This window comes from Caretta caretta, chromosome 1 (genome assembly GCF_965140235.1).
Source record: "Caretta caretta isolate rCarCar2 chromosome 1, rCarCar1.hap1, whole genome shotgun sequence".
Lineage (NCBI taxonomy): Eukaryota > Metazoa > Chordata > Testudines > Cheloniidae > Caretta > Caretta caretta.
In genome coordinates this window covers 201,036,492-201,054,951 of record NC_134206.1, presented here as the reverse complement: position 1 = coordinate 201,054,951, position 18,460 = coordinate 201,036,492, and the positions used below count along the sequence as shown (strand labels likewise).

The 18,460-nt window shown below is 45.3% G+C and overlaps 1 protein-coding gene across 1 annotated transcript in view; it reads left to right on the top strand.

Annotated features, from left to right (window-relative positions):
* The first annotated feature begins 2,851 nt into the window (after positions 1–2,851).
* The window catches only part of F5 (coagulation factor V), a 76,276-nt gene continuing 60,667 nt past the window's right edge, over positions 2,852–18,460 (top strand). Inside the window, exons 1-7 of the mRNA XM_075118741.1 lie at positions 2,852–3,066; positions 6,396–6,487; positions 10,709–10,831; positions 13,138–13,350; positions 14,131–14,274; positions 14,830–15,051; positions 15,770–15,935. Coding sequence (XP_074974842.1) covers positions 2,906–3,066; positions 6,396–6,487; positions 10,709–10,831; positions 13,138–13,350; positions 14,131–14,274; positions 14,830–15,051; positions 15,770–15,935 — 1,121 coding nt within the window. The 5' untranslated portion in view covers positions 2,852–2,905. The remainder of the gene's footprint in view (positions 3,067–6,395; positions 6,488–10,708; positions 10,832–13,137; positions 13,351–14,130; positions 14,275–14,829; positions 15,052–15,769; positions 15,936–18,460) is intronic.

The following is an 18,460-nucleotide window of genomic DNA, read 5'->3' as shown; positions in this document are numbered from 1 at the left end:
GGCTTCCAGCTGGCACTACCAAGGTGGGGGCCCCAAAAATGAAGCTGCGCACAGGGCCCCACCAACTCTAAATCCGCCAATGTTTGTTTAGGTGCAAGACTACACTGGTTAGAAAGCAACCTGGCTCTGAGAGAAGTAAAAGCAGCAGCAAATTTTATATATAAATTATATTAGTTGCTATCAACTTCCCCTTTTTTCCATTTGTTCTAATGAAAAATGGGAAAAAGGAGAAGTTAATAGAAATTAACATAAATCACAAGATAGTAACGGTAGAAACTTAAAAGAAGCAAAAGGACACAAAGAGAAATTTTCTTGTCCTTATTTCTGCTTGCCATAGAAAGGAACATTAGGAACAAAAGGAATCCTACAATGGTAACTGGTCCATTACTAGAGGAAATAGTGGAATTGTCAATAATAACACAGAAAAGGCAGATGTGTGTTTGATAAATATTTCTGATCTATGTTTGGAGGAAAAAGCAAGACAGTAGTTTCATCTCATATGATTATGATGAAATATTTTCCATTCCAACACTAACTAAGGAGGATGTTAAACAACAGCTACTAAAGTTAGACATTTTTAAATCAGCAGGTCTGGATAATTTTCATCCAAGAGTCTTCAGAGCTGGCTGGGGGGCTCTCTGGCCCCTGCTATTGATTTTGAATAAGTCTTGGAACACTGGGGAAGTTCCAGAAGACTGGAAGAAAATTAATGTTATGCCAGTACTTAAAAAATAAATAAATGGGAGGACCAAGTAATTATAGGCCTGTCCGTCTGAGGTGGATCCCGAGCAAAATAATAGAACGGCTGATGTGGGACTTGATGATGAAAGACGTAATGAGGGATAATGTAATTAATGACAATCAACATGGGTTTATAGGGTGACAAAATCTGTTTTCTAACTGGATATCTTTTTGGATGAGATTACAAGTTTAGCTAAAAGTAATAGTGTCAATGTAACATACTTAGACTTCTGTAGGGCACTTGACATGGTATTTTAATTTGTCAAGAAATTTGAATGACACAAAATGAATATGCCACACATTACATGGATAAAAACATAGCTAACTAATACATTTACAATTTCATTTTGAGAGCTGAGGAATCATCATCCAGTGGGTGTGTTTCTGGTGGAATCCCACAGGGATCGATTCTTCTATGTTGTTTAACATTTTTGTCAATGACCTGGAAGAAACTATGCAGGGAACAAAAATTTGATAACAGAGTATTCTTCAGTCTAACAGACAAAGGTATAACAAATGCTACAGGTACCTACACGGAGAAGAGATTTCTGAACATAGACTGCTCTTTAATCTACCAGAAAAAAGGCATTACAAAATCCAATGGCTGGAAGTTGAAGCTAGACATTTTTAGACTGAAAACAAGATGCACATTTTAAGTGAAGGTAATTAACCATAGGAACAATTTACTAGAGATGTGGTGGATTCTCTGTCACTGGAAATCTTTAAATCAGGATTGCATGTTTTTCTAAAAGATGTGCTCTCATTCAATCACAGTTATTAGACTTGAAGCAGAAGTTAATTCAGACAAGTCCTATGGCCTGTGTCTTATAGGCAGTCAGACTGGATAATGATAATGGTGCCTTCTGACTTTAAAATCTATGCATCTGTGAGAGCCAGAGACTAGAACAGTACAGCATGGACAAATGCCCTGTAAATGTATCCCAGAGCTAGAGTTGGGAATTGGTTACATCCAAAATTAATTGGGTGAAATTGCCAACATGTTTTTGGTTCAAAGTGTTTTAAATTGAACCTAGTTTTCTTTGTTTTTACTTTTTGTGATTTTTGTTTGTTTGTTTAAATTTTTAGTAGAGACACTGTCAAAAAGATCACTGGAACTTTGCATTTCCCAAAAACCTAAATCAACTATTTTCCTTTTACCAAAAAAACCTGACATTGGGAGAAAACCAAAAAAAGTCAATAACCATATTGATAATGCTTCTGATTTGTTTTTTATGTGTAAAAAAAAAATCAACCAAAAATATCCAAAAAGGCATGAAAATGTTGATGTCAAATTTGAACAATGTCGACAAGAAAATCATTTTAGAGACTTTTTTTTTTTTACAAGAAAATGTTCAAAAAATTTCAGCCAGCTCTACTCAAAGCTGAGCTAGAGGGATTCTCACTCTGGACAAAAGAGGAGTCAAGTCTCCCTGGCTCCTTTGGGTTTGGCATTTTGCCTGCTAATAAGGGGAGCATTTAAAGTCAATTATCTGATTATGTGGAGGCTTGTCAACTAGGAGCTCCGGGATTCTCACAGGCCCCCAGAGAGCTGTCCTGAGGTAGCAGCTGTCAGTTCTTGCTAACCTGGACTGGATTTGAACTGGTACAAGTTTCTGGAGCCTGTCAGTCCCCAGGCCCTGAATTATTTCTTGCTCTTTATCACCCAGCATGCCAGGTTTTCAGAATGCAGGATCCTTCCCCCTCAAAATTGGAATAATCCCTGAAATCCAAGGATATGTGACATCTCTAGCCAGGTCCCTGCCCCCAGTGCCAGCACTGCCCCTACGCTTCATCACCCTGCAACTCAGCCACATAAACGGTTTTTATTTGGGCCGCTGCCCCTAATACCCTACTGTCCTAGTAGGCAACGACCCAGCCAACCAACTCTGCCTTATGTGGTTGAGGCTGCTTGTCCTCTGTGCTTGGCACACAGCAGGGAAGATGTGGGGGAGGGAGGGAAAGGCAGCCTGAGCAGCTGTTTATCTCCCCTCTGATTCCTGTCAGCAGCAGGAGGAGGTGAAGAGCAATGACCTGGGTGTCACTAACACCACCCCCCCTTCTTGCATCACGAACCACAGTGAAAGCATTTCCCCAGCAGTAGCAGCAAAAGCAGCAGCCACTGCCTCATGTGTCTCCCAGTGTGACATCAGCAGGAGCTTGCACCATGGGGCTCTCCTGCACGCACCTCCTTCTCTTGATGCTGCTTGGTTTGTGGTGGCCAGGTTTGGCGTGGCATCGGGTGGGAGCAGCTCGGGTCCGGGAGCATTACATAGCCGCAGAGACCACCAGCTGGAGCTACAGACCCCAGTCCAAAGAACAGTCCAGGTAAGAGTAGGAAGATGTGGAGGCAACCAGCTCCCTCCTGGGCTGAAAGGGACTTGAGTCTCCTGAGGAGTTTGTGCAGAGCTGGGCTTAGGGCCTGATCCAGCCTATGGAAGTCGATAAGAGTCTTTGCATTGATTCCAGTTGGATGAAGCCCTTAATTCAGTTCAATGCTATCAGCTGTTTTATTCACACCATGTGATTTTTTTTGGAGCCGTTATTATTGATGCCATTTTGACAAAGGCAAACTTGGACTCGGTCCCATGTCCTCTGTGCCCCCCAAACTGTCACTGGGGTCAATCCTACATTGAGAATTTTTGCATGAGTCTCGGGAGATTCTGCAGCTAGGTGAAAACATCAGAATCTCAGCTTTCATTTCAACAGTAAAAAAAAGTTTCTGGCCCTCACAGTTGTGTAGAAAAGCTCAAAAGCCACAAGGCAAATAAAAAAACTCTCAACATTATTATCTGTTTAAAATCTCATCATTTGGGGGGAAATTTGAAGTTCTTTTTATTTGCTTTTTGGTCACATGTCACATTTTCCAAGTTTTCTCTGCAACCACTAAAAATGTACTGTTTTTTTGGGGGGGGGGGGTTAATTATTTTTTATTTTTTTAGAAAACTGAGATTCTCATGCAAACTTTTGATTCAAGTGACTGGGGCTTTAAGAAAAAACATCAAATGTCGCAGAACTAACCAAAAAAATCACCAGAGTTGGCAAAATTACATCTATTTTTAATTAAGAAAAGATCCTTACAAAAAGTACCATAGATTTTTAAAAATGTAAATGAATAATCTAGTTTACTTTCTTTATGGTTGCTTACTAAGTACATTTCTTCAGCTGAGGTGATGAATACACAACAGTCAGTTTCACCATGTTCATGCTTTCTGCTCAGTTTCACTTTCAGGTTCCCATGACAACACTGACAAATTTTTTGGGATTAGTATTTTTTTTTTGTGGTTAAAACCCCCCCCCCCAATAAGTACCAAAAGGTAAATGACTTACAGCTGATATACGCTGCTGAATACTGCAGGCTTCATGGGATCTCCAACAGAATTATGCAATTTTACAACTCTTCAAAGCTGCAAGAACAGACCATACAAAACCAGACAGTACTATATAGGTGTAACACAGTAGGGTAGAGGTTACAGTAATAATATAAAGAACAGGAGTACTTGTGGCACCTTAGAGACTAACCAATTTCATGGGCTTATGCTCTAATAAATTGGTTAGTCTCTAAGGTGCCACAAGTCGTCCTGTTCTTTTTTGCGGATACAGCCTAACACAGCTGCTACTCTGAAACCAGTAATAATATAGGAGACCTACATGAATAGGGAGAGGAGGGAAGGACCCAGGAGGGAAAAGGTGGAGGGGTTAGGTGGCATGGAAGTCGGACATTCTTTGATCCGTTTGAATGTTTTTTATTCAAATGTGTCTCGAAAGGGGGCCCAAAACTTCTCTGAATGCATTTAATTGATCTCTAAAGTGATTACCTATTCTTTTATTGGCTGCTAACTCAGAAAGAAGTTGGCCCAGTAAAAGATGTTACCTCACCCACCTTGTCTTGCTCATATCCTGGGACCAACACAGCTACGCCAACACTAAAAACAACTCAGGTCTCAATAGGACTGCTCTATTTTGGTCAATTTTTTACAAACAAAATCTCATGTTTTTGAACATTTGAGGCTGGCAGTGCTGTATATGATATGACCAGGTGTAATTTTTCAGTGCACCCTGCCCTCCAAACATACACCGTTTGGGCTTGCCTTCATACGTCCATGATGTTTCCAAGCTGCTCTTTGGTTTCTTTTGTGCTACGTGTATGTCTCCCACTCATCGCTGTGTATAGAAACCAAGCTGGCTAGAGGTTTGGCTCTGTTTACACACACTGGCTGGTCAAAGATTATTTCTGGCTGTACGTTATTGCTCATCCTGGCAGAAACGTTTGATTTTTGAAATTTCAATTCAAGATTTTCATGAAAAAATGTCAGGTTTTTCTAATGATTCTCTTCCTTTTGTCATAACTTCCTTCTTCCTACGCCCCAGGGTCGGTCAGGCAAGTTCCATCAAACATCATAACATGAGGTCACATATCACCTTTGTGAGGACAAACTCTTGCAGGGAAAAACTCAGCAGTGAGCTCTATAGAGCAGAACCTTCTCTTGCTGAAGTCAATGACAGGGTCCCCAGTTCTGCTCCCCATGGAGTAGACACCTATGGCGTTTCTGCCCGATTCTTTCCTTGCGGGAGAGTGATTTTGGGTAATCCACAGCCTTGCAGGGCAGCAGATCTGCTCTGAACTCAGAGGCTGGATCCTGAGCCATCACCATGGGCTGACCTCCCCTTCATCCACCTGCCCTGCCTCCCTGTCTGTGTACTGTCATCAACTTCCCCCTACGAAGCCTGTGTCTTACATTCCTGAAAGGAAGGTAGGAGACTTTGAGAGGGAGTTGTTGCTGAACGCCCCCTGCAGTAGTTACCAAGAAATCTACCAATCAGCTAGGGATGCATGACACAAAATGTAGCGGCTCTGCCCCTCCAACCTTCATTTCAGCTCAACACCCATCATCCAAGAGCCATGTGCGCTCTTTCTCTTGCCTGCTTGGGTTCCTTCTACAGCACAGGGCGTGGGATCCATTTGTGCATATACTTTTATGCATCAAAAGGTAAAGACAGTTGCCACATTTCCCAAGAAGCAATTTCCTGAATGGCTTTGATCCCTGGGCTGCCTTATAAGAGGCCAGTTTGCTCTTTCAAAGGAGAACGAATCACATTTTCTTTTTTACCTAAAAGTCACAGCAGTTACAGATAATTGCCACACTGAATGATTGTGCTGAGATCATTGCAGGTGATGTTGAAAATGAAGCACAGGGATGGGGGATCCAGGTTCTGCTCCCATCTCTACAGTACACTTCCTTTGTGACCTTGGCCAGGTCACTTCAGCTCTCTGGATTCCTATCCTCCCAACTGTGAAATAAGGAAACTAATACCAACCTCACAGTAGAGCCGAAAGGAGCCACAGCATAGCAAAACGTGGTTTGTTACGTTATTAAACTCTATCACAATAGTGTCCAGAAGCCCCACCTGTGACTGGGGCTCCATTGTGCTAAGTGCTGAATGAACATGTACTAAGAGACTCCCTGTCCCCAAGAGCTTACACTCTAAATGGACACAATGGGAGAGGAAACAGATGAAATGAGTTACCCAAGTGACAGAGCCAAGAATCGAAGCCAGGTCTCCAGTGGCCCGGTCTCCTGCCCGCTCCACTGGACCACACTGAATAGCTAAGGAGCTTTACCTTTAATTTATTTTTTTAATACTTCCTATTGCAGATTAGAAAATTCAGAGCCTGTGTTTAAGAAAATTGCCTATAGAGAGTATGAAGCAGATTTTAAGAAAGCAAAACCAACAGATACTTTCTCAGGTAAGCAGAAAATAACTTTCAAAGCCAATGTCTTCTATGGGCAGGAAAACGTACCTGTATTTGTGTACCCACGACTAGCATATACTGCAAGCCAAGCAAATATATAGAGAATTTAGGTAGCTCTTTTCTATAGCCCAGGAGCCAAAAGCCCAATCCCTTAAAAATATTGGCCTTCGTTATCAGTATTGATTAAACTGGAGAGGGCTCAAAGAAGAGCCACAAGAATGATTACAGGGTTAGACAACATGCTGTATAGTGATTGAGTTCTCAGAGTCTATCTATTTAGCGTAACAAAGAGAAGGCTAAGGTGGTGACTTGATTACAGTTTATAAGTATCTACGTGGGGTGCAAATATTTAATAGTAGGCTCTTCAATCTAGCAGAGAAAGGTATAACAGGATCCAGTGGCTTCGACATTGGTGAGGCCTCATCTGGAGTACTGTGTCCAGTTTTGGGCCCCACACTACAAGAAGGATGTGGATAAATTGGAGAGAGTCCAGCGAAGGGCAACAAAAATGATTAGGGGTCTGGAACACATGAGTTATGAGGAGAGGCTGAGGGAGCTGGGATTGTTTAGCCTGCAGAAGAGAAGAATGAGGGGGGATTTGATAGCTGCTTTCAACTACCTGAAAGGGGGTTCCAAAGAGGATGGCTCTAGACTGTTCTCAATGGTAGCAGATGACAGAACGAGGAGTAATGGTCTCAAGTTGCAGTGGGGGAGGTTTAGATTGGATATTAGGAAAAACTTTTTCACTAAGAGGGTGGTGAAACACTGGAATGTGTTACCTAGGGAGGTGGTAGAATCTCCTTCCTTAGAGGTTTTTAAGGTCAGGCTTGACAAAGCCCTGGCTGGGATGATTTAACTGGGAATTGGTCCTGCTTCAAGCAGGGGGTTGGACTAGATGACCTTCTGGGGTCCCTTCCAACCCTGATATTCTATGATTCTATGAAGTTGCAGCTAGACAAATTCAGACTAGAAATAAGGTGTAAATTTTTGACAGTGAGAGTAAGTAACCATTGGAACAATTTACCAAGGGTTGTGCTGGATTCTCCATCACTGGCTATTTTTAAATCAAGATTCAGAGCTTTTCTAAAAGATCTGCTCTAGGAATTATTTTGGAGACGTTCTATGGCCTCTTATACAAGAGGTCAGCCGAGATCAGAGGTTCTCAAACTGTGGCTTGGGACCACAAAGTGGGTCATGACAATATTCCCTCTAATTTTTGACAGGCCCTGTGTGTGCAAAAAATTACTTCTGTGCAAATTTTTGACAGGCTGTGTGTGCAAAAAATTTCTTCTGTGCAAATATTTGTGCTTCTGTGCAAATTTTTGTGCATGCCGTGTTTTGCTGTGTGCGCAGGGTTTAGGATCTGTGTGCGCGCGCAAACATTGCATGTTTCTAATATATTGTTATGATTATACTGTTGCACAATGATCCCTTCTGTGGGATCATTCGTGCTCCTGGAACGTCATCTGTGTGATGGGTCTGTATGCGGTGCCGTTGCTGGCCATACAGGCGTACACTATTGCAGCATTTGCAGAATATGTGGGCACCCATTTCTGGAGGCCGGTTTGTGTATTTCCAGAACTTGAAAAATGTGGGTGTTGCTCCCTTCCACTGCTATCAATCTCCCACACATGTAGCGCTGTGCAAAACAGTCACACTGATCACACTCAATCCTCCAACCCCAGGCTCTGTTTGACACCATTTGCCATCCTCTGCCTGGGCTCATGGTGGATCAGTGCACAGCTGCAGAGGCTCTCCCCTTAGTACTCCCCATGATGGATTCCACCACTCCTGTACTCAAACCCACCCTCTCCCTACACTCCACTCCAAGGTTTAGTTGAACAGGAGGCATGTGATAATTGTGAAGCAGATAACACACTCTCACGCTCTGCACAGAGCCTAACACAATTGCTCTTTTACTTAATCACATAAAGCACAAGACAATACAGATGATATAGAACACAAGAACCATCCTCAGCGCAATGTGCCTTGCTAGCTCACTCTTCCCTTGGGAGTCCTTGGAGGGACACCTGTGTCCAGGAAGGTAGGCAGGCAGGGTTTCCCCTGCCTCATGCAGGCTGTTACATGTTGGGTGGCTTATCCCACATGGAGTTTCCTTCCCCCAGCCTGTGACCTTGCTCTCTCCTGCACAGTGCTTCCCCTTCCTGTGTGGTGGCTGCATTGATATGCCCCTTTCCAATACTTGGCTTCCTTTGTTCTATCTTTTGGTAACTTTTCATTGTTCCATAAAAGCCCTCCCCTCAGATAGGATGGGTAAAACTGGCTTTTCCCTATGATGCAGTCACTGGGTGGAGTGAGGTGCTACTCATTGACAGGTGCTATGTATTTACAGGTAAATGTCTAGTTAAATAAAAAGAAACCACCTTTGCAAGGGTTTGCTCCATTTGTGCATCAATGTCAATGGAAAAAATCCTTTTGACTGCAGTGGAAGATGCCTCAGGCCATCGCTACAATACCTTTCTTACCAACCCCTTTTCCTCAGCATGCGTTCTGTGACTGAAGGAGCTTTTCTTCCCTGATTGTGAGTATATCTACACTGCACTGGGAAGTGTGATACCAGCGCAGGTATGCATACCCACACTAGCTTAAATGTAGCTAACGTGGCTAAAAGTAGCAAAGAAGATGCAGGAGCATGGGCTTCAGTGTGGGCTCCTCCTAGGTATGTACTGACATTGTTAGCTTGCACCTGGGTCTGCGCTATTGCGTCTTTTCTGCTACTCTTAGCCGTGCTATCTAGATTAAAGCCGCTTGGCAAGGCATTCCCATGCTAGCAACTGCATGTCCCACTGAAGTGGAGGCATACTTTGTGTTGTGGAGGCTGTTGCTCTGGATGTTGCATTAAACACTCCCTAAGACTTCTGTCTGCTTTCCTAAAACTCTGGTAGTACCGGTGACTAATTCGTAAAGGGAGAAATCCTCTCCCCAACTTTTAAGCTGTCTGTTCACTAAACTTTCCATCTCTAGGAAACAGCCTTCTCTGTTCATGTGCAGAATTTTCCGGTGATTTTCAGTGTCCTTTGCTGAATATATAATTCACGACCTCATTTACATTGGGCCACATCTGTTAGAGCAGGGGTGGGCAAACTTTTTGGGCTGAGGGCCACATCTGTGTGGGGAAATTGTATGCAGGGCCGGGGCAGAGGGTTGGGGTGCGGGAGGGAGTGTGGGATGCGGGAGGGGGTGTAGTGTGCAGGAATCTGCTCAGGGCAAGGGGTTGGGGCAGAAGAGAGGTGCAGGGTGTATGCGGGGGCTCAAGGAAGGAGATTGCAGTGCAGGAGGGGTGCAGAGTGCAGGAGAGTGCTCGGGGCAGGGGTGCAGGAGGGGCACGGACTGTGGGAGGGAGCTCAGGGCAGGGGGTTGGGGTGCAGGATTGGGCTCAAGGCAGGGGTGCAGGAGGGGTGCGGACTGCAGGAGGGAGCTCAGGACAGGGGGTTGGTGCGCAGGAGCGGTGCGGGGTGCAACAAGGGGCTCAGGGCAGGGAGTTGGGGTGCAGGAGGGGTGCGAGGTGCAGGCAGGGAGTTGGAGGGAGGGGTTCAGGCTCTGGCCCAGTGCCGCTTACCTGAAGCGGCTTCAGGGTGGCAGCAGCGCGCATGGGGCCAGGGCAGGCTCCCTGCCTGCCTGCCCTAGCCCCATTCCGCACCACTCCAGGAAGCGGCCAGCACCAGGTCCCTGCATGGCCCCTGGGAGGAGGGGGGAGCACAGGGCTCCACAGGGCTGCCCTTGCCGCGCCTCCAGGAACCTTCCCCGAAGCTCCCATTGGCCACGGTTCCCCGTTCCCAGCCAATGGGAGCTGCGGGGGGTAGTGCCTGGAGGCAAGGGCAATGCACGGAGCCCTCTGCCTGCCCCCCCAGGCCTCAGGGATGTGGTGCTGGCCGCTTCTGAGAGCGACGCAGGATCTGCGCCACCACAGGGGGCAATCCTGCCGGCCGGATCCGGCCCGCGGGCCGTAGTTTGCCCACCCCTGTGTTAGATCCTTGTTTGCCTTTCCACCATTTAGATATTTCACAGCTAAATCACTGGATAGCATTAATCCTCATTGCACTGGCATTAAATTCTCTGCCTTTATTTTGTGCAACTTGTCCTTTAACAGGAGTTCACTCTCCCGCTCAGGAGAAGGTACCTCTCTCCCTTTCACTAAGATGCACCATTTGATACTCATTATCTCTTTTTCTTTTTTATGCTGAATTTCTGCAGGACTTCTGGGACCAACTCTGCATGCTGAAGTGGGAGACACTTTAGTAGTTCACTTTAAGAACATGGCCAACAAACCACTGAGCATTTACCCACAAGGCATCGCTTACAACAAACTATCAGAAGGTATGTGCTGTAAAATGCCATCTATTCTTTTTTTCTACTCAAGACTATATAATCTTAGATAGAGAAGGGCCGAAAACCAAGTCCAGGGTATGGACACCATCGACCTTTGATGTCAGGTTGTAATTTGGGCAGCAAGCAGGATGTAATTTGGTCCCCAAGAAAACATGGGCTCCAAGGCTACCTAGGGACATGAGGGGAATGCCTAGTGTAGGTAAGACAGTCTGTGTATAGGTCTCTTATTTTCAATCCATCTCTCTGAGTGCTGTGTGCCTTTTGGCAAACAAATCATACTTTTGTTTTGAAGAGGCTGCTTCTGTGTCACTGCGTACTACCACTGACCACAGGCTCCCCAGGAGAACCTCTTGCAGGTGCTAAGCTGTTGGGCCTGCTCAATATCATGGTTGGCAACCAGGGAGGTATGACCCAGAGACCAAGTCAGGGAGTGGTTGGATCAGGGGATCTCACCCCAAAAAGAAGTGGAGGCACAGCCCTGCCACTTGAAAGGGATGCAGTCGGGGGACTGGAACAGGGTCTCAGAAGGGGTGGCCTACCCAGGGACTATGACAAAGGGTACTTGGTATCTCCCAGGAGGAGCTCAGCTTCTTGCAAGATCTGGCCTTTGGCTGTCAGTTGTTAGAGGCATGGTACTAATATATCCTGCTGGTTGTCTAGAATGCCATAGAGACCAAATCAAACTTGAGTAAAGCTATCAGTTTAAAACAGTGCCACTCTATCCTGCCAAATGATTTACCAACATCCATTAATAAAATTAAGGATGGAATCCAATTTGATGTTAACTTCTTCTAACTGGCGCTCAATCAGCTAGATTGCATAGAGCTGCAAGTGCAACAAGGGGGTAGAAAATAGAGTGGAGAGGGAGGAAATGCTCAGAAAATCCCCCAAAGACTGATGACCTGTGACCTTTGAATCTAGTCTGTGGCTGTTTATGCACTAAATGAACTGCACAACATTGTCCTGCCTCCTCACACGCTGTTTACTCCAAACAGCTACAGTTTTCAGAAAGAACCTTACCCTAAAGATTGGGAACTATCCTCCCATACAGTAAAGATTGGGAACTATCCTCCCATACAGTAAATGTTTAAATGTGTGTGTTAAAGAAAATGTCTTTATATTCTTTCAGTTCCAAGGCTTTAGAGTTCAAGGTATTTGCCACCATTGGTAATGGGTTCGTTATTACTGAATATGCGCCCAATTTGCACTTTGTGTCTCATTTTCACCAGTGCAAAGTGAATGTAAAGCACTTCCATGTCAGAATGGTAGCATTTTACACTCCCTTTGCACTGGTTTCAGTGACTGCACGTGGGCTGTCAGCTTGCAAATATTTAATTGCATTAGGGTTGATGATGTCATAGGTGGTTGAAATGTTTTGAATCTCGAAACAATATCTGGAAAAATGTTCTCCCTTTTCAGCAACTCTCGAGGGGGTTGGGATTTTTTCAGATGTTGAAATTTCAAACTGTGTGAATACATTTTTTGCAAAAACGTCCAAGATTTCCCAGCCCACCCTTCCTCCACCCCACCCCCCAGTTCTAGATGATCTTGTTCCTTGCTATTAATCAGTTTGTCGGGAGAGCTCTCTGAGGTTTTCTTTAATGCCTTGTTCGTATGGTGAGCCCAAGAGGAGTTTTGCTCTCAGCTGAGTGGGAGCAGAGTCGAGCTCTGTGTTGAGGAACGATCACATGTCACTGAAAATCTCCGATTCTGTTTGATGATGGTTCAGGTTGATATTTCACTGATTTCTCATCTTATTTGCAGCTAGAATTTTGATAACCTCCAGGAAGCCTTCTTGTTAAGTGAACATATTTATTGGCTGTAGACAATGCAAACAAATTAAATACATAAATGCAATGTTATCACCATTCAGATTTGTAATGCACAAAAGTCGGAAGGCTGCAGTAGCTCCTACAGGGCCAGTGTTATGGAGGGAGGCTGGACCAGGATCAGTGGAGAGCTGGTGAATTGGGCAGCTAGTACCTTCTCAATCACTCCTGACTCCAACCATGGAGAGGCTGAGCAGTTGTACTATGCTCCCCCACCACATCAGCCTGGGTAAATGAAACCGACTACTGGTCTTGATTCTGCTCTCAGGGACACCAGTGAGAATCGGGAGTAACTCTGCTGAAGTGAATGGAGTTACACCATTGTAAAGCTGGTGCAGGTGAGAGAAGAATCAAGCTCTCTGTGTATGGGTGGCAATGGTAGTAAAAACCCTGTTCACACGTTCATCAGTCCCTCCCTCCCTCAATGCCACCTCTACCTCCCTCTCTCGACTTCTACCTATGCAGGTTCCCTGTATGCTGACCGAACATCTTCTTTTGAAAAACTGGACGATGCTGTGCCTCCAGGCCTGGTGTATAAATACACATGGGAGATCACTGCAGAAATTGGGCCTAAAGAAGCCGACCCTCCCTGTCTCACCTATATCTATTACTCACATGAGAACATGGTGGTGGACTTTAACTCTGGTCTGATTGGAGCATTGCTTATATGTAAAAAAGGTAACCAAAATGCTGTGGGTAGACAAAAGCTATAAAATGTCGGCTGGTCTACTGTTTCAGTGGCCTAGCACATTCTGATAGTGTTGCTTTCTGTTCTGGTAATGATAAAAACAAAAAAACATAAAAATCAAGCTTGAAGATTGTATCATAATGTGAGAAGGCATTTCATTTCCCTCTTCCCTTCTCATGTTTCTGGGCAGGCAGTTTAGAGGAAACTGATTTTGTTTCCTCTGTCTTTATTTTAGGGCTCGAGGTTACAGTGTTCTGGACTAGCTGTAATGCACACTAGTTTCTGGAATAATTCTAATTGTAGGCAGGGCTGGTAACACCGCTTTATATTAAAGTTGCCTGACCTTTCCCATTTTGAGACCCCCAACTTCAATTGCTTATAACTTCGTGAAACTTTAACTGTTCAGGCTGGAATTTACCATTCCAGGTGTCTGCCTCAGATGGAATTATTTTGGAAAGTTGTACCCAAAACTGTTCAACTGTTTCTGAGAAGGAGGCTAGGAAGAAACATTTTGTTTTGCCCATATTAAAAATGCTCCCTCTGCTGAACCTGTTCTGTGGATGCTAGAGGCTTTCAGTCTCCAAAGCTGCCAATCCAGCACTTTTCCCCAGAACTAAATTCACCTCAAGCACATTTTGAAAAGACGTCCTATGTGCCCAGGTGCAGCTGGCACGTGCGGAAAGCTCATGGAATAGATCTGGATGCCTTTTAGTTGATGTGAGCTGCTTTTATTTTTGTCTTTATCTGATACCTCTTGTTTCCTCCCACAGGAAGCCTGAAGAAAGATGGGACACAGAAGCTGTTTGACAAAGAATATGTGTTGATGTTTGCTGTGTTCGATGAAAGCAAAAGCTGGCAAAAATCAACCTCTCTCCTGTACACGATTAATGGTTACGCTAATGGGACGTTGCCAGGTACCGTACGTACTCGTGGTGTCCAGCCAGAGTCCACAAACTGTGTATTACTCCTCACTGCAGCATACACTAGAGGGCTGTAGAAAGCAAACAGAAGGAGTAGAGTGGCACAGACCCGTGTATAACCTTACGTTGAGCATCTGGTTCCACAAGGGAGCATGTGTGCGCTCCCAACCACCACCGCTTTCCCCTGCAGTCTGCCCTTGGTGCCAAGCGCACATGGCTTCCAAGGGCGTGGCTGTTTGTGCAGAGAGACAATTAAATCTCTTCCTGCCACCCACTGGATAAGGAGTGAGGTTTTTCAAAAGCACCTACGTGAGTTAGGCACTCAACTCCCATTGGCTTCAATGGGATTTAGACTCCTAATCCACTTAAGTACTTTTGAAAATCCCACCCATGGCCTATACAGTATCCATCCTAGACATGGCCATTGAGATATCAGAGAGACTTTATTAAAAGTGCAGAGTGGGTATTCACTTTTCACCTACCAGTGGGAATTAGTGAACCATTCTGGGATGATTCACCTGTGTTCTGAACCCTGCTGTTTTGTTTCAGACCTAGGAGCTTGCACATACGATAACATTAGCTGGCATTTGATAGGAATGAGCTCCAAACCAGAGATTTTCTCCATCCATTTCAATGGGCAAGTCCTGGAACAAAATCGTCGCAAGGTCTCGACCATCAGCCTTGTGGGAGGTGCATCGACCACAGCAAACATGACCGTGAGCCAGAAAGGAAGGTGGCTGATATCTTCTCTTGTCCAGAAGCATCTGCAAGGCAAGGGAACATCTGTTCAGGTGGCAGTTATACAGTTAGAGTGTCATTCTTGTCTCTTCCTCCTTATCTCCTAAAGTGCTGCTAAGTTTGTCAAATGTGGTGGCTAACGCATTTGGGATCATCCTAGGAAATCGGTGGAAACAGGGCATTTTGTTTAAATTAGGGTTGCAAGATGGGGCTTATTAGGATGACTTCTGCAAAGGGGCTAGAGGGCAACAATGAATATAACTTAGTTTTTAACTCTCTGGAAAGTGCTCAGATGAGCCTCATTATAAAAAAATCCTGGAGATTGACCAGCTTTTTCAGGAGAAACAGAGAACTTTTGCAGTTCAGTAAGCAAAAAATCTTTTCTGCTCATCTTTAACAGTGGATGTTAGTTTCCCCCTGGAGTGAACAGATCTCTGTTGTAATGGATCAGTGGATTCCCTCTTGTGAAAGGTTGGAGGGCTCATTTAACAGAAAAGGGGCAGTTCTTGCTGTCAGTTAGGCTGGTATTTTCAAGGGAGGCTATGCGAGTTAGTTGCTGAGCTCTCAGTGACTCCCACAAGCCCCTTTGAAAATACCACCCTTAATGCCTGAACTCTTCTTTTTTTTTTTCAACCCGAATAGACTCAGGTCAATGAGTGAATGTTTTCATGCATCCTGAGCTGATGGGCTGTAGGAATGCCGTGTTCATAGGACTAACAGTAACCATTGTACTGTGTCTCTCTTCAACCAGCTGGAATGCACGGTTACCTCAACATAACAGAATGTGCGGGGAAAGACGTGTTCAAGAAGAAATTATCCTTTAAGGAATTGCGTATGATTAAGGACTGGGAATATTTCATTGCTGCGGAAGAAGTCACCTGGGATTATGCTCCAGAAATTCCAGAGACCATTGATAGGTAAAACGGTGAACTATACTGTGCTGATGAATGTTAACTTGAGGCGGCTTAGGAAATGCGCTATATAATGTAAAGTCCTAGCCCTTAAGAACTCCTTCTGCATATTTTTCACAGGAACTCAATCTTGTAGAAGAGGAGGAATATTAGAGGCAGGGTTGCATGGTATTTATGGAATGCACTATGTAGAAGTCCTAGGGTATGTCTACACTACAAAATTAGGTCAATTTTATAGAAGTCGATTTTTAGAAATCAATTTTATACAGTCGATTGTGTATGTCCCCACCAAGTGTACTAAGTCGGTGGAGTGCATCCTCAATACCGTGACTAGGATCGACTTACGGAGCGGTGAACTGTGGGTACCTATCCCACAGTTCCCACAGTCTCTGCTGCCCATTGGAATTCTGGGTTAAGCTCCCAGTGCCTGATGGGGCTAAAACATTGTCAAGAGTGGTTTTGGGTACATGTCGTCAGTCGCCCCCCCTCCCTCCTTGAAAGCAACGGCAGACAATCGTTTTGCCCCTTTTTTCCTGGGTTACCCATGCTGATGCCATACCACGGCAAGCATGGAGCCCACTCAGCTCACCGCTGCTGTTGTGAGCATTGTAAACACCTCGCGCATTATCTTGGAGTATGTACAGAACCAGGCTAAGAGACACCAGCACGAGGATGATTGTGATGAGGACATGGACACAGACATTCCTGAAAGCATGGGCTGTGGCAATTGGGACATCATGGTGGCAGTGGGGCTGGTTGATACAGTGGAACGCCAATTCTGGGCCCAGCAAACAAGCACAGACTGGTGGAACCGCATAGTGTTGCAGATCCTGGAAGCCTAGGGAGTCTGACACTGCAAGGCAGCAGGAGGTTTCCTAGGCGAGTGGTGCTGTTGTGCAGACAAAGGCCATGTCTATGCGACAAAATGATGTCGACCTAAGTTACATCAGCATACAGCCACTGCAGTAATTACATCAGTTTTGCGTGTCCACACTGCACTGTTTTTGTCGGCGGTGCGCATTCTCACTAGCAGCACTTGTATCGATGCAAAACGAGTCGCGCAGGGGTGACTAGGAACATGATTTCAACGTCCCATAATGCAGTGTTCTCCATCCCATAATTTCATCTGCATCCCATAACGTTCCACGCCTCTTCTCAAAATCCCCACAAACCTGTGCATCCCTCCTGGCTGTCCATTATCTGTGTCAGAAGCATGGATCCTGCACAGCTCTGCACTGATGTGATGAGTGTTGTGAGAATGGCATGCCTGGTCCTGCAGTATTTGCAGAGCCGCCAGATTTGCTGCAGGGAACGTGACAATTTCTCGGAAGCTAGATTTGCTCTGGGACATAGAAAGAAACAATTCAAAGTTGTTGACGGCATTCATGATGGAGCTGGAGCTGGGCCGGAGAAAGAAGCATTGACGGGTGGGATCACGTCAGGTTTGGGAAGATGAGCAGTGGCTGCAGAATTTTCGGATGTTCTTGGATCTATGTGCTGAACTCACCCCAGCCCTCCTGCGCAGCAACACCAAAATGAGATCTGCACTGAGAGTGGAGAAGTGAGTGGTAATTGCACTGTGGAAACTTGCAATGCCCGACTGCTACTGATCAGTTGGGACTCAGTTTGGAGTTGGGAAATCCAACAAGTTTCCACATACACAGGTCAGTGTATTTGCAGCTGTGATTGTCCAGGGTGGTGTGGTAGGGATAGTGCAGTGGCCCCAGAGGTCCCAGAATGCAGTTCTCTTTGGGCTGCAGAAGGAGGCGAGCACAAGATGGTTGAACCTGAAGCTCAACAAGAGTCTGCAGCATGTCTGTTTGCTGCTTGAGAAGCGCTAGCATCTCCTGCTGCACATCTCTGTCCTTTTCCTGCACCTTTCTCCTCTCCGCTCTATCCTTGGCCTGCTGTCCTCAAGGGTGAACATCCAAGCCCCGTGCTTGGTATCCGAAGCAGCAGAGGCTTGCAGGATCTCTTGGAATATGCCATCCCTCTTCTTCCTTCTCCTCCTTATCTGGCTGAGCCACTCTACTAGTGTGGATGGAGAGACACCCCCCCCCCCAAGCCACATTTCCAACTGCAAAGGGTACAATGCACAGAGGTACTACTGTGAGTGTATTCACAAGATAAATGGAAACTTGGTAAACTGAACTCACTCCCCTTCATCCACACAAGTTGCAAGCACTAGATTCTCATTTCTCCTTGTGATCGATACTGGCTGCAGTCCAGTCATCATGAGTACAACCATGAAGGGAAGGGTTGGGGGGGGAAGATGGGGATAGCTCACGGGCATGAGTGTGTGCATCTAGGGCAATTGAATAGAATACTGGCACTGTTTTCCACAGGCGGTGGTGATTTTAGCTGATATCTTACTCTTGAGGGTAATGGAGGCTGGAAGGGAACAGATCCTGCAGGTATCTGGCTGCAAACCAGGGACGTATGCTGCCTGTCCGTGTGCTGCAATGGTTCTGGTTGAAGTAATCGCTGAGGGTATGTCTATATTACAAAATTAGGTCAAATGTATAGAAGTC